Below are 21,484 nucleotides of genomic sequence, written 5' to 3'. Positions count from 1 at the left end.
GCTCCAGGACAACCTATATCATGGATACAAGTGTGGTGAGAATTATATTTACATGTAAAAGTGGGTTCTATGGTACTTCGAGATGTTATATTCAAAAGTGTAATGCGCAGCGTAAACATTAAAAGTAAAACATTTTGCTCCAGATACCTTAAATGTGACTTTTTGATGCCAGATCTCTGGTGCGCAGGGCTTGCTAAATTTCCTAAGTGTAAAAGTGTGATTTATGTTGTGACAGATTTATCAAAGAAGGGAACTTGCAGTCATACATTTGTCACAACATGCATCAATAAAGTAGTCTAGCTTTAATTTAGAAATCACTTTTGCTAAAAGTGGGCATAAATTTCTCCATTCTATGTAGGAGATTGATCAGAAGTTTTTATTTCAGTTTTTATTTCAGTTATTTATTTCAGTTTTTCTGGGGTTTGTGTGCTGTAATTTGTGGCACTTATATCAAATGTTACGCTTTTATGCTGAACTGTTAATGTTCGCTAAATTTGGCGTGTATCAGCTTACAGGCTAAGTATACCTACTTTCCCATCCAATTTTTAAAATTGTAAGATTTTTGCATTAATAATCCCATTTCAAACTTTTGAAGCAAAATTTATATTTGTAGGAATTTAAATTAATATTCAGTATATCAGTAATTTAAAATGTCCAGGCTTTTTTTAAAAACTTGTATAGAATAAAAATATAGGGGCAGATTTACTTACCCGGTCCTGTCGCGATCCCCGAGGTGCGTTCTCCGACGAGGATGAAGTCTGGGGCGTTTCTTCAAGATTGTGTGTCCATTTTCCTGCATGTGTTGCTTCCCAGCTGAGGTCCGCCAGAGTTCACCTTTTACTTCCCAGTGTATGTAAGTACATTGTCTTGCGACACAGTTTGAATTGTAAATCCCACGCTCAGTCCGAATCAGCCGGGTTGTCCGACGGCCATACCCCCCGGTTTGTGACGCATGCAAATCGGGGCAATTGCGCCAAAATCTGATCGCGTGTTAAATGTGGCGCAAATCGGAAATAGTTTGGAAACCTGACGAAAATGCACTGTGCTGACCCTTAGTAAATTTGCCCCATAGTGGCTTATTTATCCATAATTCCAGAATTAACATTCTGATGGTCCCCTATGGTGTTAGAAGGATAACGTCAGGTTCATTATTCCTTTCACCTCAAAATCGAGAAGAGTGATTGGCTGCATTGGACACATGGATATGATGTATGTATATGATGTATTTGCTGCAAGTGATAGGTAAGTATTATTTGCTCTAATTGAATTTTTCTCTTTTTTTATTATTTTAAGAAAAATAGCACATTATACAAATAAATAATACAAAGATTTGTAAACACAATAACAAAGTTTCAGCATAGTGTATGATTCCTAAATGAATTCTATGTGCAGTGTCATGCAATTTGAGGACTAGTAAGTACGTCACCAGTACACACAGGCATTAGAATAAATTGCTATGTACAAAGGGACTATTCTGTTTTGTACAGCAGAAGTTTATGGATGCATAATAGGACATTTACCAACAAATCACTTATCTCTACGCAGTGTTCCAAACTTCGGACAAAAGAAAGTCCCTAGAATGCTGGTTTTTGATTGGTTTAATGGAAAATAAGAAAAATAACACATTAAATAAATATATATAATACAAAGAAAACAAATTCAATCCAGTACAAATAGGCTACTACAATGAATTCAAACAGTAATAGAAGGTTGGTCAAGCACTCCATAGAAACAAAGCATCTCACTGCTGTAAAGACATGGAGAAGTAACCTATTCACTACCTTTCCTATAAGGAAAGGGGTTATATTAAATAGAACGAACAATGGGAACTAAGGGAGCAATATTTGGAAAATCTCTGGCCTATAGGTGAATAAGCCGTTGCAAAGCTGATCTGTCTCCTATGGCAAGAAAGGATTGGGCATTTGGAAATTCAGCATGCTGGATCTCTCTGGAGAACCTCAAACACACTGGAGCACATTTACTTCGGGGCACATTCGGATCTTCCGCGATTTCCCGATTTCCTGCATCCATCACTTCCACCTTCTTCTTCCCGGTGCTGATCTTGCGACACAATTTCGTTTTTAAATTCTGCGGTTTGTCCGAAACAGTCGGGTTGTCCGACATCCACGCCCCCTGATTTGTGTCGCATACAAGCCGGCACCGATGCACCATAATCCAAGGGCAATTCAGGGCAAAACGGGAAAAAAACGGGAAACCCATCGAAAATGCGCTGTTTGGACCCTTAATAATTGTGCCCCACTATGTGCAGTTTGCCTGTGTAGTGTACAGAGGGCGCCAGATTTATGATCTGTGCTGCCCGTTCTTCATGAATCTGGGGTCCCCTGCTCAGCGACATAGTGCATCGCCTTTTTTTTTAGTGCCCCTTCTAACCAAGGGCGCGGAACACACTTCTGCGACTTGTGTCGCATGTAGAAAAGTGCACCAAACGGGTCGCATGCGACACATATGTGGCAAGGTATTTCTTAAATACATGTGCAATCAGAGCTTGCAAAGTCCTCCACAAAACTGGCGCATGTCCCTTAGTAAATGTGCCCATTGTCTTAGTAGCTAGTTCTCTCATTTAGATGACTTTTTGCTTATTTATGTAACTGGGTATAGCCTCCTCGAGGTCCTAGATCAATTTTTTTTGCATATCTTTACTAATTTAAACATTACCCCCTTCAAGGACAGAAGGGGCTGTTCCTGTCCCACCCAAATTAAAACCATGTGACTATATAATATGTAAATATATAGAATCTGAGAGCTATCGACTATTTAGCGGCCTTATGATAAAGGAATATTTTCATTTACTCAATAATCCTACTAAGAGAAGGCTTGGCCCGTTCTGCATATAGAGAAGGAACAATCTGTTCTTGATTTGATCTCAACAAGTCACTTCTCGCCTTACATCGACCAGGCCAAGAAGATAATTTAAAGTTGACATTTCACTGTAAAAAAAAGTGTTAGCATGCCATCTGCGCAGTAATACAATTAAAGCACACGTTGCCTGCTCTGTTTTATGTTAGCATTAAGATCTACCTCCCTGCATGTGCACATTTGTGAATATGTCTTTGCTGGGGCAGTTGATAGATATTTTACAGTCTCCATACCTGATCTACACTTTGAAGAGTTTGCCCAGAGAGTTTTGTAAGGATTATACTATTTACTGAACTAGCGCTCCTGCACGGAGGTGCTTTCTGAAATTTCTGGCAAGATTAGGCAACTTCTATGAGAAATATTGCATTAAAGATTAGATAAAATGTGGGGCAATTCTCAAGACTTGTTAGGCACTTCTCTGTTCTTTTTCGAATGTAACTTTTTGCACTTTTTGCACCAACAAAACACTCCCTTCATAAATCTGGGACTCTTTTATGACTTCTTTTTCCGTTTTTTCTTTAGACTCCTGGTTGTTTATATGTTGTTTTTTTTAATTTTTTCATATTATTAGTTCTGTCTGGTTGTATGATATTATTCTTTTTACCCACAACTTGTAAGAGCATGAATATGTATAGCACAATATATTGAGACCGTGGCAAACATAGTAGTGTACATGATCAAAGAGCCAATTGTTTAGATTGTGAGCCCCATGGGGACAGGGACCAATTTGTCATGCTTTGTGCAGCGCTGCGTAATCTGTAGGCGCTATATAAGTAAATAATAATAATAATTATTGTCTAAAACTAAGTGGAAAGGGGCTTATAAAGTATTGTTTAAGGGAGTTCCAATAACATTGCAGAATAGGAAATAAAACAAAAAGGTAATAAAGTATGTGCTTATGTCAAAGAAGAATACCTAGAGCAGTTGTATCACTGATTAACATGACTAAAAGTGAGTTAAGGGGTATTCCCATTCACAGTTAATTTAATTGATCTACCAAATGTATACATTTACTCAATTGCATACTATTAAAAAAAATTTCCCTTTGTGAGGTTATTTTCATATAAATGTAGCTCTGTTGTTCCTTAGAAATGAGATGGCTGTCCTTGGATATAACCCCCCCGCCCCCACCCTAGCAGTGGTTTCTAGACATTGAATTCTGGAAATTATCTTCAAACAGGAACATTTTTTTTTTTTTTAAGATCCCATTGAAGAAATGGCTGTATATAGCAGGTGAGTTTAATTAAATGGAAATGCCAGAATGAGACTACCCCTTTAAGTAATTATGTTATCACAGACACTACACTGAATCACTTACACTACAGACTGTGTTATCGCACTAAGCCAATCATTATAACCAGTGCTGCACCTGTATGCGGTAGAAATATCAATGTGTGAATAGGAGAGTAGAGGGGATTCACAGCAGTCATCCCAAATTTTGTGACATTTTTGGAAAGTACTTTCTCATATGGGCTGACAAGTAGTTTCCATTGTAAAACAGTGGCGTGCCTGTGATCACTTTTCTGGCAACAAATGAGGTTTCTTTCAGGAATAAGCGCTGATAGTGAAACCACTGTTCCTCATCTAGTATACCAGAAGGGAATATAATGGGTTGGAATGGAACAGGCCTGCATAATGCAATGGAAACCCCACAACTTCGTCCCAGTATCAAGTGATTACAGGGCACATCCAAAATACATGGCACAAATCAGCGGGAGCATGATTACATCGGAGACAATGGGGCACATTTACTGAGGGTCCGAACGCTGCGTTTTCGTCGGGTTTCGCAATTTTTTCCGTTTTGGGCTTAATTGCCCCCCCAGTTTTCGGCGCACGCGATCGGATTGTGTCACATCGGCGCCGACTTGCATGCGACACAAATCAGGGGCCGTGGATGTCGGACAACCCGACTGATTCTGACAAACCGCAGAATTTAAAGAGCAAATTGTGTTGCGAGATCAGCACTTACATGCACCGGAAAGGAGAAGGTGAACTCCGGCGGACCTCAGCAGGGGAAGCGAAACTTGCAGGATATCGGGCGCACGATCTTAGTGAATCGTGGCAGACCCGAATCCTCGTCAGACAACGCACGGCCGGGATCGTGACGGGACGGGTAAGTAAATGTGCCCCAATGAGTTGTACCCATTGTGCTTATCATATGGAGTTGGAATTAAAATGTAATGTATAACATACAATTGGGTAAGGTTATTGTATATAGCAGGAAAAACTGACTGGTGTGACTCTATAGTTCTTTTTTTCCTTTTTAAAAATCTTTTTATTGGATTTTATGTTTTCTCAAAAGCAAAGAAAAGAGTCCAATAGTTACATTGTGCAATATACAAGTTATAATAAAAAATTTGACATAATCTTTACCTTAAAATAAAAAAAAAAATTGAAATAATTATTACAGGCTTTCTTATTTTAAAATGTCTGGATATTGTATTTTGATGCCACGTCAAATTGAACATCCTCTTAATTAGGTTGTCTTCTGCTTTGGGGATATATGGGGTCCAATATTAGAGTAGAGCCTTTGCCCTCTGGATGATCCCCTGATGCTCTGGTGGACCAGTCTGGAGAAGGGCGACACGGTGGCTGAGTGGGAAGCGCTTCTGCCTGGCAGCGCTGGGGTCCTGGGTTTGATTCCCACCCGGGACAACATTTTCAAAGAGTTTGTATGTTCACTCCGTGTTTGCATGGGTTTTCTCCGTGTCCTCCGGTTTCCTCCCACATTCCAAAACATATTGGTAGGTTGTTTAGATTGTGAGCCGCATGGGGACAGGGACCAATTTGACAAGCTTTGTGCAGCGCTGTGTAATCTGTGTGCCCTATATAAATAAAGAATTATTATTAATGGAGCAATGTGATGAATATACAGTATGTAATTGTTATCAATATTTGAAGTCTTTTGGGGGAATTTACCGACGCGTGATGGAAGCCACATCTCTCCCTCTCCCTGCAACGTCAGGGGGCTTTAGTGAATGCACAGGTGCAGGGCAGGACCACCCCGCGCTAGCCCCAACTTGGTATGGAGATGGTGTGAAGGGTGAAATAATTAAAATTACTGGTTGCAATTACAAGTTGCAATTATTTCAGGACTTTATATGGCAAAAAACTGGCGTACAAGTCCTGATTAATCTCCCCCTGTATATAAAGCTAAGTTCAGGACGGTATACTGACAGACCAGATGTTGTAATTTTTTTCAGATATTACAAAATTGAGAAATGACTGTTCGAAAATGACCTCATTGTTTTTACAGCATCTGCTATTTGTTATTATCCTGAAGAGACAGCCATTTTCCTAACAAATGTAGTGTTACACTGGAATGCATATTGATAGCACAAGCGGCCCAGTCCATTAATTCCCTCACAGAACTCCTCTATCATTGCCTTGCTCACTTCTCATCCTTATGTATCGTTTATAATATTAAAGCAAATCCTTTCCAGTGTGCGAGTTGTGTGGACGTAATAATTTACAAGTCTGTGTTACCTCATGAATCCTGGACGGCTTCAGTTTCATAGTCTCAGGAACATTGGCCCACCCAAAATGGATGCCTTCACCTTGTGATAGTGACAGGTTAAGCCATATGTTATGTAAGATATGGAACACTTGTTATCAGTTCCATTCCCAGTACAATACATGTAGTGATGTCGAACAGCAGGGGAAATCTTTGTCTCCATGTTGAGGATTTATAACTTTCTTTTATATAGGGTAAAGCACAATGGAATGGCTGAAAAGCTGGTTATATATAAAGTCATTTGGTTCTGTCATTGTAAAGTGGCCGAACATTTGTCAGAAGTACAACACGGCTTCACATTCTGTCTTACCTCATATTCACAACTGTACTCCATTCACTTACCTATTCAAATACCTGTCATCTTCGACAAAGACTGACAAATGTTTGATCAAGATCACATTACTACCCCAGCGCTCTCCAGTATTGAATTCTGCTAGCTGCTTTAATTATCACATGGATAAAATGACAGAAAGCATAAATCTATTGACTGGCCAGGTCCTTGAGCTGAAGCAGAATACGCGCCTTCACATGACATTGTGTACTTAAACTCTGAGAACAGCGCGCCCTTAAGAAAGCTGATACACTTCTTCCTCAAGACTGGTTTTTGCCTTGTGCCTATTATGTCTATGTAGAACTACATTTCCAGATGTGTGAATAGTTTTCAGTAATGTATATACTGTATGAAATGATGTGTAACATACTTATAGCGATAACGCCAAGTGATTATATAAAGACTATTAACTCTGAGGTTACTTTTGTGGATCTTTCTACTATCTCTGGTGACTATTAAAGGGGTTGTCCGAGACTAAGTAAAAAAAAAATGAGGTGGTCTTGGGGGGGGATTTGTACTGACGCTCCGCGCTCTCTCCAAGTTCTGCGCTCATCTCGTCGATTTTTGTACTTAGTCTCGGACAACCCCTTTAAAGAGAGCCTGACAGTATAAATTGACCCTATACACCAGTACCAGAATGTTATTGAGCAGCTATACTTTCCAGGACCAGTGTGATGGCATCATACAGAATATCAACTTTGAGGTGAGATGTAAATTGGTTATATAAAGTCATGGAGGTTCTGAAGTCAAGCTCTCCCTGCCTCTCCATCACTGTAATCGACATTTCCGCATCCAAGGACATCATGATTGGTTTGCCTAAAGCCTGACTAAATGACTTCAGTAACAGCAAAGGCGGCATTCTGAGGTGGGGAGAGCTTGACTTTAGTACTAAACTCTCTGCCTCCTTGACTTTGTACAACCCATTTATTTTTATATCTAATTTATATATAACTTGATTTTCTGGATGATGGCTACATGGAGGGTCTGGAAAATAACAAGATATAGAAGTTGTTAATCTGCTTGACAAAATACCGGTTGTGGTTTATTACATCAATTGCTGCTCCCCTGAATAGGGAGTCTGCCAGGTGGCCATATGAAGTTGCAGACAGTGTTGGCCCTGGAGATGTGTGAAATCACACCCTTGTCTGTGTTGTTAGTAGCAGCAGGACTGTGAGAAATCCATTAGATCCACGATTAACACTGGACCTGATTTACTCCTTTAAGATCTCTAACAGCAAAGTTCCTCCCCTCAGCTCTGAGGAAGAGTAGTGTTAGGCTTCTGGTTAGATATTACAGCTGACAACAGGGGGAGAGGGGCTAGGGAAAAGTTTGAATGTAGAGATGAAATGACACTGCAGTGTGCGACTTCCCCTCCCCCCTCACAGAGTTTGCTGTGCTTTGTACGAGTTAAAGGTGTAGATAATTGTTTTATTATATTCAGAAAGGTTCACGGAAAAACAATTACAAAAATTCCTAAGAATTTATGTAACAATTTGGCAAAATTAACTGGTAAGTTTTTGGAGACACATTCCCTTCAATGTATGTTTACAACCTAATGTTTGCCCTGCTTCAGCATTTGCCTTTATTGTAATAAATGTTTTGTTTCCTTTTAGTGGCTGAGGCCCAGTTAATTCATGATGTCAACTTGTTGAGGCTGGAAGATGACAATAGCAAAGACTTAAATTTCTCCGAAATGATGCTCTGGGTGTTCTCCTATTGTTCTCTGTCACCTCAGTCTTTTACTTGCCTATTGGAGAATTACATGGATCAGGAACAACTATGGGATGCTCTATGCAGCCAAGCAGGTACAGCAATAAATCACTTTACTCTTTAAGGAGCTGTTGTAAGGTCGCCTCTACTGGAATGTAAACTACCAGACAGAAATACTTTCTAATAGTAATAATTTTAATATGTTATTATTCAGGATTATTATTCAGGTACAGTACAGCAAATGACCTTTGGGCAGGTGTGGTAGTATTTTTGGAAGAAAACAGCTCAGTTTATATTATATGATCCATTTCTTGGAGAGGAACAATAATGATCCTCTGTCTCCACTTGAACAGGGTAGATTTGGTATTTCTAGGGTGTGTCCCAAGCAAAGTTATATTTGTATGCACCAATACTGCACAGCACCTCTCCAATGAGCCATGATCTGCCATAGCTTTTAATTGTAATGGAAACATGGGCACCCTGTCCTACTTCCCTGACCTGGTTGTAATGGTCCAAAATTGTTTGCATCCCACCAACGTGAAAGTTCTCTTAAAATCTTGTGTCTCAAGAAATAGAAACAGTTGTGTTGTGTATATATCCGCCCCTCCACAGCGATTGATTTCCCTTTAAATAACTCCTGGGGGAATTCATGAAGCCACGTTGGCTAGACTTCTGGCGTAATTTGCGCCAAAAACCATCTTCTGACACATTCATGAATGCTTTAAGATAATTTTTTCTCCTTTCCGACTCGTCTGTGAAGGGGATGGGGGGTCTCTAGAAAGGGCGTAGCATGGGTGGAAAATGGTCCACGCACCAAAAAATGAAGACGTAATCCACATTGTGGCCCTCAAGGTGGTGCACAGTTTAATCAAGCCAAAAGCAGGTCTAAAAGCAGAACTTTAACTACTTAAACTGTGACAGATTTGTCATCACAATGCTGAACCTTCCACATCTAGTGTTGCCAAGATCCGCACTGCTGGTACACAGTTTCACATTCAACAGCACATCATATTAACTAGTGGGTGGGTTAAATGGACTCTGTCACCAGATTTCAGCCCATTAAACTCCCAGGTAGGGTATGAAACACCCTTTTTTGTCTTGATATAATCTTGTCAGTTTACCTATTAAAAAGTTGCTTCCAAAGTCATGTGAAAATGAGCAGAGAAGAGTCATGTATTGTCTGATATGAGTCACTTTTATAGGCTGCATTTTTTGCTAGTTCATATGTCAGCAGTCATAACATTGGGTGTTTTTCACATAAAAACGTATGTGGATGGATAAAAAACAATGTAGCACTTTATTTTAGACCTACACTCCTCTGTTCTGGATATTTATTCAACTAGTAATATCATTTTTTTTAGGAAATATTTATTTTTTAGGATTTTTTTTTTGCCTGTATGTATATAAACAGTGATAATGCACCTCTTGAAATTTTGTCATGTGGCACCACTTTTTCATTTTCCATCGACACATAAGTCATAGGATCTGTTAAAATGACCAGCATTTCCATCTGCATGTAATATGCACGCCAGAAACAAGTCCATCAGAGATGTAGATTTGAGACACAACAGCTGTCACAGAACTAGAAAATGCAAAACGGCACAACTCCAGTTTACTATGAGTCAAACACGGGGCTCCATGAGATGGGAGAACATAAAACACAGTCTAATTTACAAGAGATGCAAACCCAGATGGCTTGCAGTGTGTTAACTTTAACAGAAAGCATGCTGTTACATGTCAGTCCTTCAAATCAGTCTTTTAATTGGCATTTATACAGTTTATGTTGTCAGCGATGCTGCGGTGCATAATCTATAGGTGTGTATATATAGTAAAGTAAGAAAACAGAAACCCAATAATTAGGTTGCACTTTGCGGGGTTGGGAGAGACCAGCTATTTATGGAACATAGCTCATTGGACAGATTTTTCCAGCCTGGATGTGCCAATTCCACTGTGATTTCTAAATAAATTCAAACTGGAAATGATTTGCTGAATACTAATAGCTTTATTTATAAGTAGAAATTATTACATACACTCCCGATTATTATTTCATACAGTTAGAACTGTTACACTATTTTTAGTATAGTGATATATTGGTTCCATGTATGTTTTTAAATGAATTAAGTTTTGGTTTATTCAATTTGTTCTTTCAGATCACTTTTGGTTTTGTGATCTACAGAATCGGAGATACAGTCATAGAACGAGCCAGTAATCTGGCATACAAGCCCTGAGATGGGCACAATTACCGGCACAAAGGAATTGCAGCTATTTCCCCCCTTACGCCACCTCCCCACCAATTGGGAATGTAGATGCAGTGTAGTGAGCTGTCATGGGCCATTCCTGTCCCCGCCTGTGTACAGGCTATGTCGCAAATCTGCGCCAGGTCAGACCTGGTTTAGAACAGCCGTCAGTGTTTCCAGTATTTATCAGGACGCCAGGGCCGTCCGATTTATCCAGCGCGGGTGGGAGAGACCTCATATGCTAATAAAATAGAAAACTCCAGCATGTCCACGGGCGTTGGGATTATTTATCACATGGTCGTGGATGTTCTGGAGTTTTCTATTTTATTGGTTCATGCATCGTGAGGATCTTCAGGCTTTTCTCTTCGGCATCGGGGTGTATATAAACTGGAACGGTGAGCTGGCTTTTCCATTTTATATGATCGAGTACTTTAAAAGAAACTCTCTGGTTTGATCTCTGGCATTTTTATTGTGTGGTCAAAATGATAGTTTCTCTTTATTCATTGGGTGACTATGATCATGGAGATACAAAATGTATATAGCTTTGTAATTTTTTATATTAATACCTTTATTGTGTAATCTTTCAGGATATTCTTTTTCTTACTATTGTCATATTCCAAAATGCACATTTTTTTTTTTCTAAATAAAAAAACGGTGTGATTTATTAATTTCGATGATTTTTTTTTATAAGGGCATTTACAATGTTGAATGAATTATTTTAATTGATCGGCCATAGAGATATCTGAGCCTTGAAACATCGCAACAGCAGTTGCAAAAAAATATGGCATGGAGTTAAATATAAAAATGATTATCTGATATGGTGAACCCCACATCAAAAGAAAAATTCCCATATGTCCAAATTACAGTTTTTTCAATTTTGCATTTTTAATTTTCTCTGTTTTTTTGCGTTTATTTTTAAATGGTGGAAGAAATGTTTTGATTAATGTATTTTTAATCTTCTTTCTAGTGCATCTCAGCAGAAATACAGTTCTCAGATATTTGGGAAGAACATTGATAAGATTTGTGCACGGCTTGGTGAACCAGGTTACCTCATTCATCAAATCCAGTGAACCCTCCGATGACTCATTGTCCAGTTCACAATGTGATAGTTTTCCTGAAGTGTTGCTGAAAGCTATACCAGAAAAATGGAACTTTACAAGCCAAGGAGAGCCCAAAAAATGTCAGAAAAGTAAGTCTGGAAATGATACACAAGAGATACAGCACAAAACTAGAAACATGTTCCAGAATTTTTACCTTCATAGAGAGTATGGGGGACATTCATCAGTGCTTCTTCGGCAGTTTTCTGGCATAGAAGCACTGAAATAGCCATAGACCCTCATGGTGGGCAATTTTCACCATAAATTCATAGACTATATGTTCTTGACTAGAACATGGCAGGGACTTATTAATTATTTTATTCTTTTTCCTGTTAAAGACGTTACAAGATTGACAGCTGAAGCAGTCTCCATTGTGATCAGCAAACTACCTTCAGTAATTGCGTGTCTGCCTCCCCCAATAAAGTACTTCTACTCGTTCTCGGAGAGAAAATTATCAGAGCAGTACTCTGGATGTAAGGATACAGGTATAGTGGTATGGAACTTAATTGGAATTATTTGTCGGATATTAGAAGATGGAAATGCCATTGAACAAATGACAGGTGCCACCTTGTCTCGCTGGAGTAATGACAGGCTTGCTACAGTGTGTCGATGTTTAGAACAGACCATTGGATATAAGACCAGGAACCCCGAAGACGAAACACATAGTATATTTGAACATATTGAAAGACATAGACCAAAATGGATTGAGAACCAGCTAAGAAAAGCCAAAGATTTAAGTTCAACCAGGTAAGACTCTATCGTTGTACACATACACATATATATCTGTATACGTCTATACTGAATGTACACTGAGAGGGTTCTCCCAGCAGAAACCCTGCAATAATATGCTGTACAGTTATACATAACAAGTTTTGACATGTAATAGGCATGTGACAATATATTGCATCTTAAACACTTACATTCTTAGACTTGGTTTGGTGTCATTGATATTAAGATTGTTGACAGATTGAATGTTGCTTGTCCCATCAAAAATGAAGATTGTATTGAAGATCTCTATTGTGTTGTAGTGGGGACTACTTAAATGAGCCTGAGTGGCTCCAGGATCCATTAACACTTATGGAGCCTGGAGCCCCTCAGGCTCATTTGCATACGATCCTTTATTCTGGTGGTGGATGCTCTTTAATGTAATGTCATCCCTGCTTTGGGTTAACATGCAAGGCGAAAAAAATGTCATTATGTATTATTGGAAGTGACAGTAGCATGGCGATACAGTGGTATAGGGTTAAAAATCACAAAAAGGAAAAGCATTATGTAGTGTACAATTGATAGCACAGATGTCCCAAATATCTATTCTGAAAGGTATATTTATGTTTACCTAAGAAAATTCTTAATCAGGATTGAATAATTGGAATATTAGCCGACATACCCGGGAGGACCAAAGTTACAATGTGCAGAATATGCCAGAGCTGCCTCCTTGGTGGTCATTTTTGGCTTTTTATAGTGTTAGGGACCAGGATGGCTCTGATAATAGAGCTCTCTAGAGCAGAATCTACATCATGAAATATTCTTGTAAAGATCTGTCATAGACAAGCCCTATGTTAATCTATATTGATCTTCTCACATTTAACTTAAAACTGTAATTCAATTTCAGCAAATAAATGTGATTGTTTGCATGATGAAAACTTTTCCAATATTCAATTTTCCAATATACTTTCTGTATCAATTCATCATTCTGTATCAATTCTTCTTGCTGTCCTTTTAAAGGAAGCTTCTATATTCACTTCCTGTGGATAGAAATCAGTTCGTGGTCATCACAGAGGGTAATCAGGGCTGTGTGCTATAACGAGCCGTGCACCTGTGTGACATCACATGACCATGGACTGATTTCTGTCCACTGGAAGTTATAGAATGACAGCAAGCAGAGATCTAGAATAATGTGCTTAAAAGGTAACACCCCTTTAAATTTAGTAAAGTTCACAATACATTTGTTATTTGCCTAAGAATTTGATAATTTGATTTGGCTTTCTGAAAAATCTCATGATTTTAGCAGAACTGCCACCTTCGGATTTTAAACCGTGTCTTAATTTCCATCTCATTTTGCACTCAATTTATAAACACTGCAATGTACTAAAATCATGTAGACATTCATTGCAAAGACTTTATAATGTGGCTTGGCAATCTCCAGAGTGGCACTGCTTTATTTCTGGATCATCGACTTCATGCATTTCGAGATTTTCAGTTGAGGAGATGGCGTAAAAATTTGCTAATGTGACTTGCAGTCCATTGCCAAACAACATTACTGAGAACATTTGGAATTTCATATGACCCCCTATTTTTAAAAAGTTAATTTTTAGATTTGGGGGGTTTGCAACCTGGTGGCCTTGAAACTACTTAAGTAAGATGAGTAGGAACAGGTGTTTTTGGTCATGCCTAAGTGATACATATTGGACTAAGTGATACATATTGGACTAAGTGATACATATTGGGGTACATTTACTAAGAGTTGTGCTCCAGTTTTCTGTTGGACTTTGCATGTTTTTTTCAGTACAAACTGCTTGCACATGTATTTAAGAATTACCTCCGACACATTTGTGTCACATGCAATCCGGCTCCACTATTCTTCATGCACAAATTTCTGCACTGAAGGGGGCGTTCCAGTGCTAAGTTGCACCTTGCGCCAGAATCAACATGCAAAGTCCGACAGTTATGTGTCTTACCCCCTATGTTAACACTTCCCGCCACAGTCCTTTTTCATTTTTGCATTTTCATTTTTCAGTCCATAACTTCAAAAATCTATAACTGTTTTATTTTTCCATGTACAGAGCTGTGTTAATAACTTTTTTATACTTTGGTATACAGAGCTTTGGGAGGTTCGTTTTCTGCGGCTTTTGATAACGTTTACGATGTTATCATTTTTAGGACTGTACGACCTTTTGATCACTTTATATAGAATTTTTCTTTTTTTTTTTAAATGGCAAAAAAAGTGCCATTTTAGACTTTGGGCGCAATTTTCCGTTACAGGGTTAAACGCAGTTGTATTTTGATAGATCGGGCATTTTCGGACGTGTCGATACCTAATGTGTTTATGATTTTTACTGTTTATTTATATTTATATCAGTTCTAGGGAAAGGGGGGTGATTTGAGTTTTTATGTTTTTTTATTATAATTTTTTTTTAATTTTTACTATTTTTCAGACTCCCTAGGGAACGTTAACCCTAGGTTGTCTGTACGATCCTATCATATACTGCCATACTACAGTATGGCAGTATATGGGGATATATGGGGATTTTCCTCCTCATTCATTACAATGTGCTGATAGCAATCCTGAATCTTGCGCCTTACAGACTGTACTGTTCCTAGTAAATGTGCCCCAATGTTTCCATTTCCACGAAACACATTTTTAAAAACTTTTTGGTTGAGGTTTAAATTTGTTTGTAATCCAGTGATTTGTAGCAAAAGTAGAAATTCTGTTTATTTATAAAGCATAGATTTGGCTACTTAGATATAGTACAAGCTTAGCATTGTACGAAATATATTTTTGGAGCATTTTGCCTAAGGTTCCCATTTTATTGCACTTCTTCATACAGATGAAGGATGTTTGTTTAAAGAACATCAATTATTACATACTATAAATATTTTATTTAATACAGTATAATACGGTAAAATATTTTCAGGTAGATAGGAGTACAGACAGACTTAATAAAGCGATGACCTCTGCAGCATTGTGAATTTTAACTAGTTTAGATATGACTTTGACTTGTACTGGAAAGAAACCCTTCCCCCTGTATAAAGTGGCAGCTGTATGTACCGCCTGTCTTGTACACTGCCTGAAAACATTACTATTCATTAAAATAACCTTCACTACAAAGTAACACCCAGGCTGTAAACAGTCATCTTGTATTTTAGAGAACATGCTGCCCAAAAAAAAGTAAGGAAACGTCCGTCTTTGCAAAGTAATTTGTGGCGTTGAAGATTATTGTTTTTCATCATGGTGACCCTGACTTGGCTGGCTGGGTGCATATACAGATTAAGATGAATGCAGTTATTCCTTGGCTGAGGTCTGCCTCTTTCAGGGCACATTCTCCCTAATGACATGATTGATAGGCTATACCAAATACAGAGAGGAACTCATTAATCATAGCACTGACTGAATCCAATCATCTGCTTCACCTGCAAAGTGATGGACAGGAAAGGATACAATTCGGGTGATACACTCCTTTGTCAGAGGGCCCTCAACTTTTTCAATGTCATCTTCACGTACACACTTATAAAATCCTCCGATAAAATAAGGTGGTTTGTACCTGGCATAGAAAGAATAGCATCAAACTGTCCCCCCACTGACTTACAGATTTGCAGAGCCCTCAAATTGTAAAACAAATAAGTTCTGGGTTTTACTATCCAAAAAATAAAAGGGAAATTCACATTATTCTTTGCTATAGAGACAATGAAAACTGTAAAAGTTTATGAACAAAGCTTTGCAGTACAGCTTTTAGTTTCCCTTTAAAGGATATCTACCACCAGGATGAAGGATTGTAAAACAAGCACACTGACATACTGGTGTGTGCCCCCTCTGCCAGGATCTGCTCTTCTTTTAGATTCTTATGCCCTGGATTTTTACATAAAAAGGCTTTTAAAATTATGCAAATGAGTCCGAGATCATTTGCATAAGCTTTAAATCCTTTTTTCCTCAAAACAAGGGCATAAGAAGCTAAAAGAAGATCCTTCCAGAGTGGGCACACACACGTATGTCAGTATATTTGGTTTACATTCCTTCATCCTGGTAGATGTCCTTTAAATTGAGTTTATTAAATTTGGAATCAATGTAAAACCATTGTCATTGGGGTAATTGGAACAGGTATTCAATAACCAACCTGCTAGATAGTATAGCTGAGAAGACCAAACCAGGATCTAAAATCCATGAATTGTTTGGACCTGTATTAACCCATACATATGACAAATGAAGATATCAAGTCTGTATAAGTCTATCTCATATGCTATGTCTGGGAATTAAAGGAGCATTATATACCACTAAAAATACCCAGGTGCAAGCCCAGAACTATATCCACATAAGATAAGAAGAAAATAGCAGCACTCTGGGATAATCATGGAGTGCTGCTATTTTCTTCTAATTACAGTATATATATATATATATATACTCGTATGTATACAGCATACAAATCCTTAGAGACATGGTAAGGGTCCTGTTTACTCCGCCCACACACAAGTTGATTGACAGCTTTCTATCAAGACACTCTAAAAGAGGGAAAGCTGTCAAGCACAAGCGTTGAATGTGTTAATCAGGACTTACATTACCTCTTATAGGGGTCAGGATTTGCAATACATTTTGCTCGGATCTGCCTTAAGACAACTATCATCTCCATCATATATTGCTTCCATGCATGAGAATGGCTGCATAGAGTCAGCCGAAACGTGGCATTTACCACTGGTGGAATAAATATTCACTATTTACCTTGGTGCTTCCATACTTGGAGTTTGTATGCATATGGGACCTTGAGTCAGTTTCTTGAAGCCTGCACCCACATTGGATTTAATTTGGTTACCCACAGTGCTGCTCCTCCTACCTACTCATATGATAGATAACAGTTACTGACCAATTGGCACCTAATATTGGGTTGTCCATGATAAACTTCTGGAGAGCAAGGTGCTCACATACTCAGATGTAGACCCCCTACTGTCCCTTCATGCGCCTGGCAATAGAATTAAATAGGTTTCTCAAACCACAAATGGAAACCCCCTGATTTGTATGTTTTTGACTGTAAGATTTATATAATCTGAAGCCTTCCCGCAAAAAAAGGGCACAATTATCAAAAGTCAAATAAAAAAGAATCCCTCAGCCTTGAAGATCAGTATTCCCCTATATTAATATGTCACAAAGCCTCCTGAAGTTGTCTGTCAGATACGGTGCGTCGAATATAGTAATTACAGTACTTTAATATTTAGTTTGTAGAATTTAGTTCCAAAAGTAAGAACTTTTTTTTCATTATTCTGCTATATTTATAAAAACTGCAGAAATACAAAGAATAAAAACCTACTGTACTGTATGAGTGACGGAGATGAATCATTGGGTGAACAGTCAAAAATAACTTTTGCAGTGATTCCCACAAATGAAACGCCAATTTCTGTTTGTAGCTCAGAAATAATCTCAATTTAGGTCCCATAACATTGGAACATAAAATTAAGTCATATAACAATGCAAAAACATGCACTGTGGATCCATGGAGTATTCTGCTGTATATTTTATATTTGTCTGCTAGAATATTAATCTACCTCTGAAATAAGATGTCAGGTTTCTTCCTCCACATCTAGTACAGCAGCTCCTTCTCTACAGAGTACAGTAGTAGATGGACAGATTTGGCTGCTTCTGCACAAATGATGCCGAATATAGTTCTTCAAAAATACTTTTCCTTCAGCTTCCTTCATTAAACTTTAGCTGCTGGTTATGTTTTTTGAAAACCTCACACTGAAAGCTTCTGTTCATATGAGTTATTTGTTTATGGTTTCTTTTCCCTAAATATGTTATCCCTATAAAGGAACCATCAAAATCAATCATGATAAAGCAGGGGCACTATGGTAATCTTCTTATATTTGCTATGGACTCCTTCCTTCTAAAATTAACTTATTCAAATCAAATTATGCTATCACCCTAAAGGGCTCTGTTGATGTTACCAGCGCCCCTCAGTGTTGTAGCTTCTTAAGCTGTTACAATCAGCAGAGCAGGTCTCCCCCCCCCTTCACCCAGAGCATGGGAAGGGTGAGACATGTTCTACTGTAACAGCCGGTTAATCTGTAGCACTGAATGGCTCTGGTAATACCCGCAGAGCCCTTGTAGCTTTTAGGCATCATTTTAAAAGTTGATTCTAAAAGGTTGGAGGCAATGGATATGAGTACCACAGGCATGGTGCTTGGATCTATCAGTACATCTTCCGGGTTTACCAGGCATAATTTTGATGGTAGATTTTCTTTAAATAAGACACTTTGGGGCACATTTACTTACCCAGTCCTGTCGCGATCCCTGTGGTGCGTTCTGAGATGAGGATTCAGGTCCGGCGCGATTCACTAAGATCGTGCATCCAATTTCCTGCAGGTGTCGCTGCTGTGCCGAGGTCCGCCAGAATTCAGCTGCTCCTTCCCGGTGCATGTGAGTGCTTGATCTTGCGACACATTTCGCTTTCTAAATTCCACGGTTTTTTCGAATCCGTCGGGTTGTCCGACGGCCACGCCCCCCGAATTTTGTCGCGGAGCAATTCAACACAAAACGGAAATATTCGGGGAAACCCGACGGAATCGCGGTCCATGGACCCTTAGTAAATGTGTCCCTTTGTGTTTTGCCGTGACCTATTGTAAGGCACCATTCTGTTTTCCATTAATAAAATGTTGTAGGGAAACTAAAGAAGTCACTATTCATTGACATCAATTTGATTTGCAAATGTGTAAAATTAGACAAAAGTTTATAAAGAAAGAACAGAACTGTCATACAGTGAGGCACCCTTTATAACAATGGAGCATCATTAGACTTCCTAGATAAGAGGGTTATGAATACTTTCTATTAAAAAAAAACTATCTTTGTTGCTTTTAACATTTTTAGTGCAGCAAAGACGAATTTCACAAATGTATAGTACACTTACATGTATCTCTATTTCAAAAGGGGCCTTACGGTATATTATTTGTAGTTGTCTAGTCAAAAATATATCATTGCAATTTGAAGGTCATTTCTATTGTGCACCCTTTGGCTGCTCCTAAGCGTACAGATTAAATCTAATGATAATAAATAATAATTCCTTTATTTATATAGCGCCAACATATTCCGCAGCGCTGCACAGAGCTTGCCAAATCAGTCCCCAATGGGACTCACACTAACCAGTATGTTTTGGAGTGTGGGAGGAAACCGGAGTACCCGGAGGAAACTCGAACAAACACGGAGAGAACATACAAACTCTTTGCAGATGTTGACCTGGACCTGATACATGTATTTTCACTGTAATTAGAAGTAACATGTCCATAATATTAAAAAATATAAAGACAACTATCCTATACTAGGTACAATTGTGATCCTTATCATGTGGACGACACTCCAAAAAGTTTAAAACCACAAAAAGTGGGGGTTTTTTATTCCCATAGTGTACTATAGTAATAAAGTAACCAACTTTTTGTAACCCACAAAATATAAATGACCAAATATGTATGACTGAATGGTATAAAAAAACCTATACAGTAAATGTGGTGCTGGCAGAATGTATAACACTGTGGATGCTGTCTGCCGGCGTTGTACTACAATATGACACTGACAGGATTTTATGTTTCCTGAAGTTCTATCAGGCAGCGTTATATATTCTCTCTTTTTCCAGTGACTTTGCGATGCAAGAAGACAGTTCAGTATTAAAAGACCAAAGCAGCAGGCTCGATGTGACTGAGCAGAAAATAAACATGATGGTACTGGATATCTGCCACAAAGCAGGTGGCAGCGAGTACCTGAGGCAAATTCATCACATCATCCGGCTCAATGAGGTAGGGAAAGTGCCTTTTTGCCGAGCAATTAGGTGTGTATTGGGTTGAGGCAGACTGTGCTGGCAGCTAAGCATTCGTCAAAGACTTGGTAATACTTTTTAAAGTCAATAGCAGATTAGGCATTACATGGGAATCCGATCGCTTTACAATTTTCAGTTTATTATTAATGTTGTGAGGAAAATACACATGACACATTTACTATATTACAAAATTGATATTGATCCTCGTCTGCAGTATAATTAGAAGCTAACACACACAGCGGTCTATGTATTTTATAGTGGTCAAAATGGCCCTTAAGAGGAAACCAGTTTTATTAAATGTATTTATTATTTTTTAAATTTTTTTTAACTTTTTTAATTTAAGGTGACTGAAGGATTTAAAATGTTATAGTAACATTTTATTGAAGAGCTTTCCATTACTTAAAATACTTGGGGTCATTAACTTAGTAAAAGGAGCACAAAAAAATATAGATTCACATAAACAGGCTGTCCTCAACCTAAGAACACCCAACTTACAGATGACACCGAGTTACAAACGGACCGTAAGCGAAATATGTTTGCAATGAAACTTTATTGTTACTCTTTGTTCCCATAACAACCAAACAAATACTAGACAAATACTTTGTCTAGAACAAACCCAGAGAATCTATCCCGTGGACTGCCTATATATATATGTATGTATATATATATATATATGTACGTATATATATATATATACTGGCAGTCCCCTACTTAAGGACACCTGACTTACAGACGACCCCTAGTTACAGACGGACCCCTTTGCCCACTGTGACCTTTTACTATAGTCCCAGGCTGCAATGATCGGCTGTAAGGTGTCTGTAATGAAGCTTTATTGATAATCCTTGGTCCCATTACAACAAAAAATTTTGAAACTCCAATTGTCACTGGGGCAAAAAAAAAATTGTCTAGAACTTCAATTATAAAATATACAGTTTCGACTTACATACAAATTCAACTTAAGAACAAACCTCCGGACCCTATCTTGTACGTAACCCGGGGACTCCCTTTATATATATATATATATATATATATATATATATATATATATATATATATGTGCATATATATATGAATGAGAGAGAGAGAGAGAGACTGTATTCGACATGTGCTCACAATGTTTCGGCTCCCACGGACTGAAGAAAGACTCAATCGTGGACACATGGTGAATAAAGTATTTAAGAAAAGTGCTAGCACTCCGATATTTCAAAGAA

General features: G+C 38.3%; 1 protein-coding gene across 6 annotated transcripts in view; it reads left to right on the top strand.

Moving 5' to 3' along the window:
* Positions 1 to 21,484, top strand: part of KIAA0825 (KIAA0825 ortholog) — a 264,884-nt gene that overhangs the window by 102,264 nt on the left and 141,136 nt on the right. For all 6 annotated transcript variants that reach the window (XM_072139641.1, XM_072139636.1, XM_072139647.1 and 3 more), the window contains exons 14-17: positions 8,336 to 8,527; positions 11,637 to 11,858; positions 12,105 to 12,513; positions 20,094 to 20,253. In XM_072139641.1, the coding sequence (XP_071995742.1) occupies positions 8,336 to 8,527; positions 11,637 to 11,858; positions 12,105 to 12,513; positions 20,094 to 20,253 (983 nt within the window). The remainder of the gene's footprint in view (positions 1 to 8,335; positions 8,528 to 11,636; positions 11,859 to 12,104; positions 12,514 to 20,093; positions 20,254 to 21,484) is intronic.

Source organism: Engystomops pustulosus, chromosome 1 (assembly GCF_040894005.1).
Source record: "Engystomops pustulosus chromosome 1, aEngPut4.maternal, whole genome shotgun sequence".
In the NCBI taxonomy this organism is placed as follows: Eukaryota; Metazoa; Chordata; class Amphibia; order Anura; family Leptodactylidae; genus Engystomops; species Engystomops pustulosus.
The sequence above is the reverse complement of the archived record's forward strand: the minus strand, read 5'-3'. Positions and strand labels throughout refer to the sequence as shown.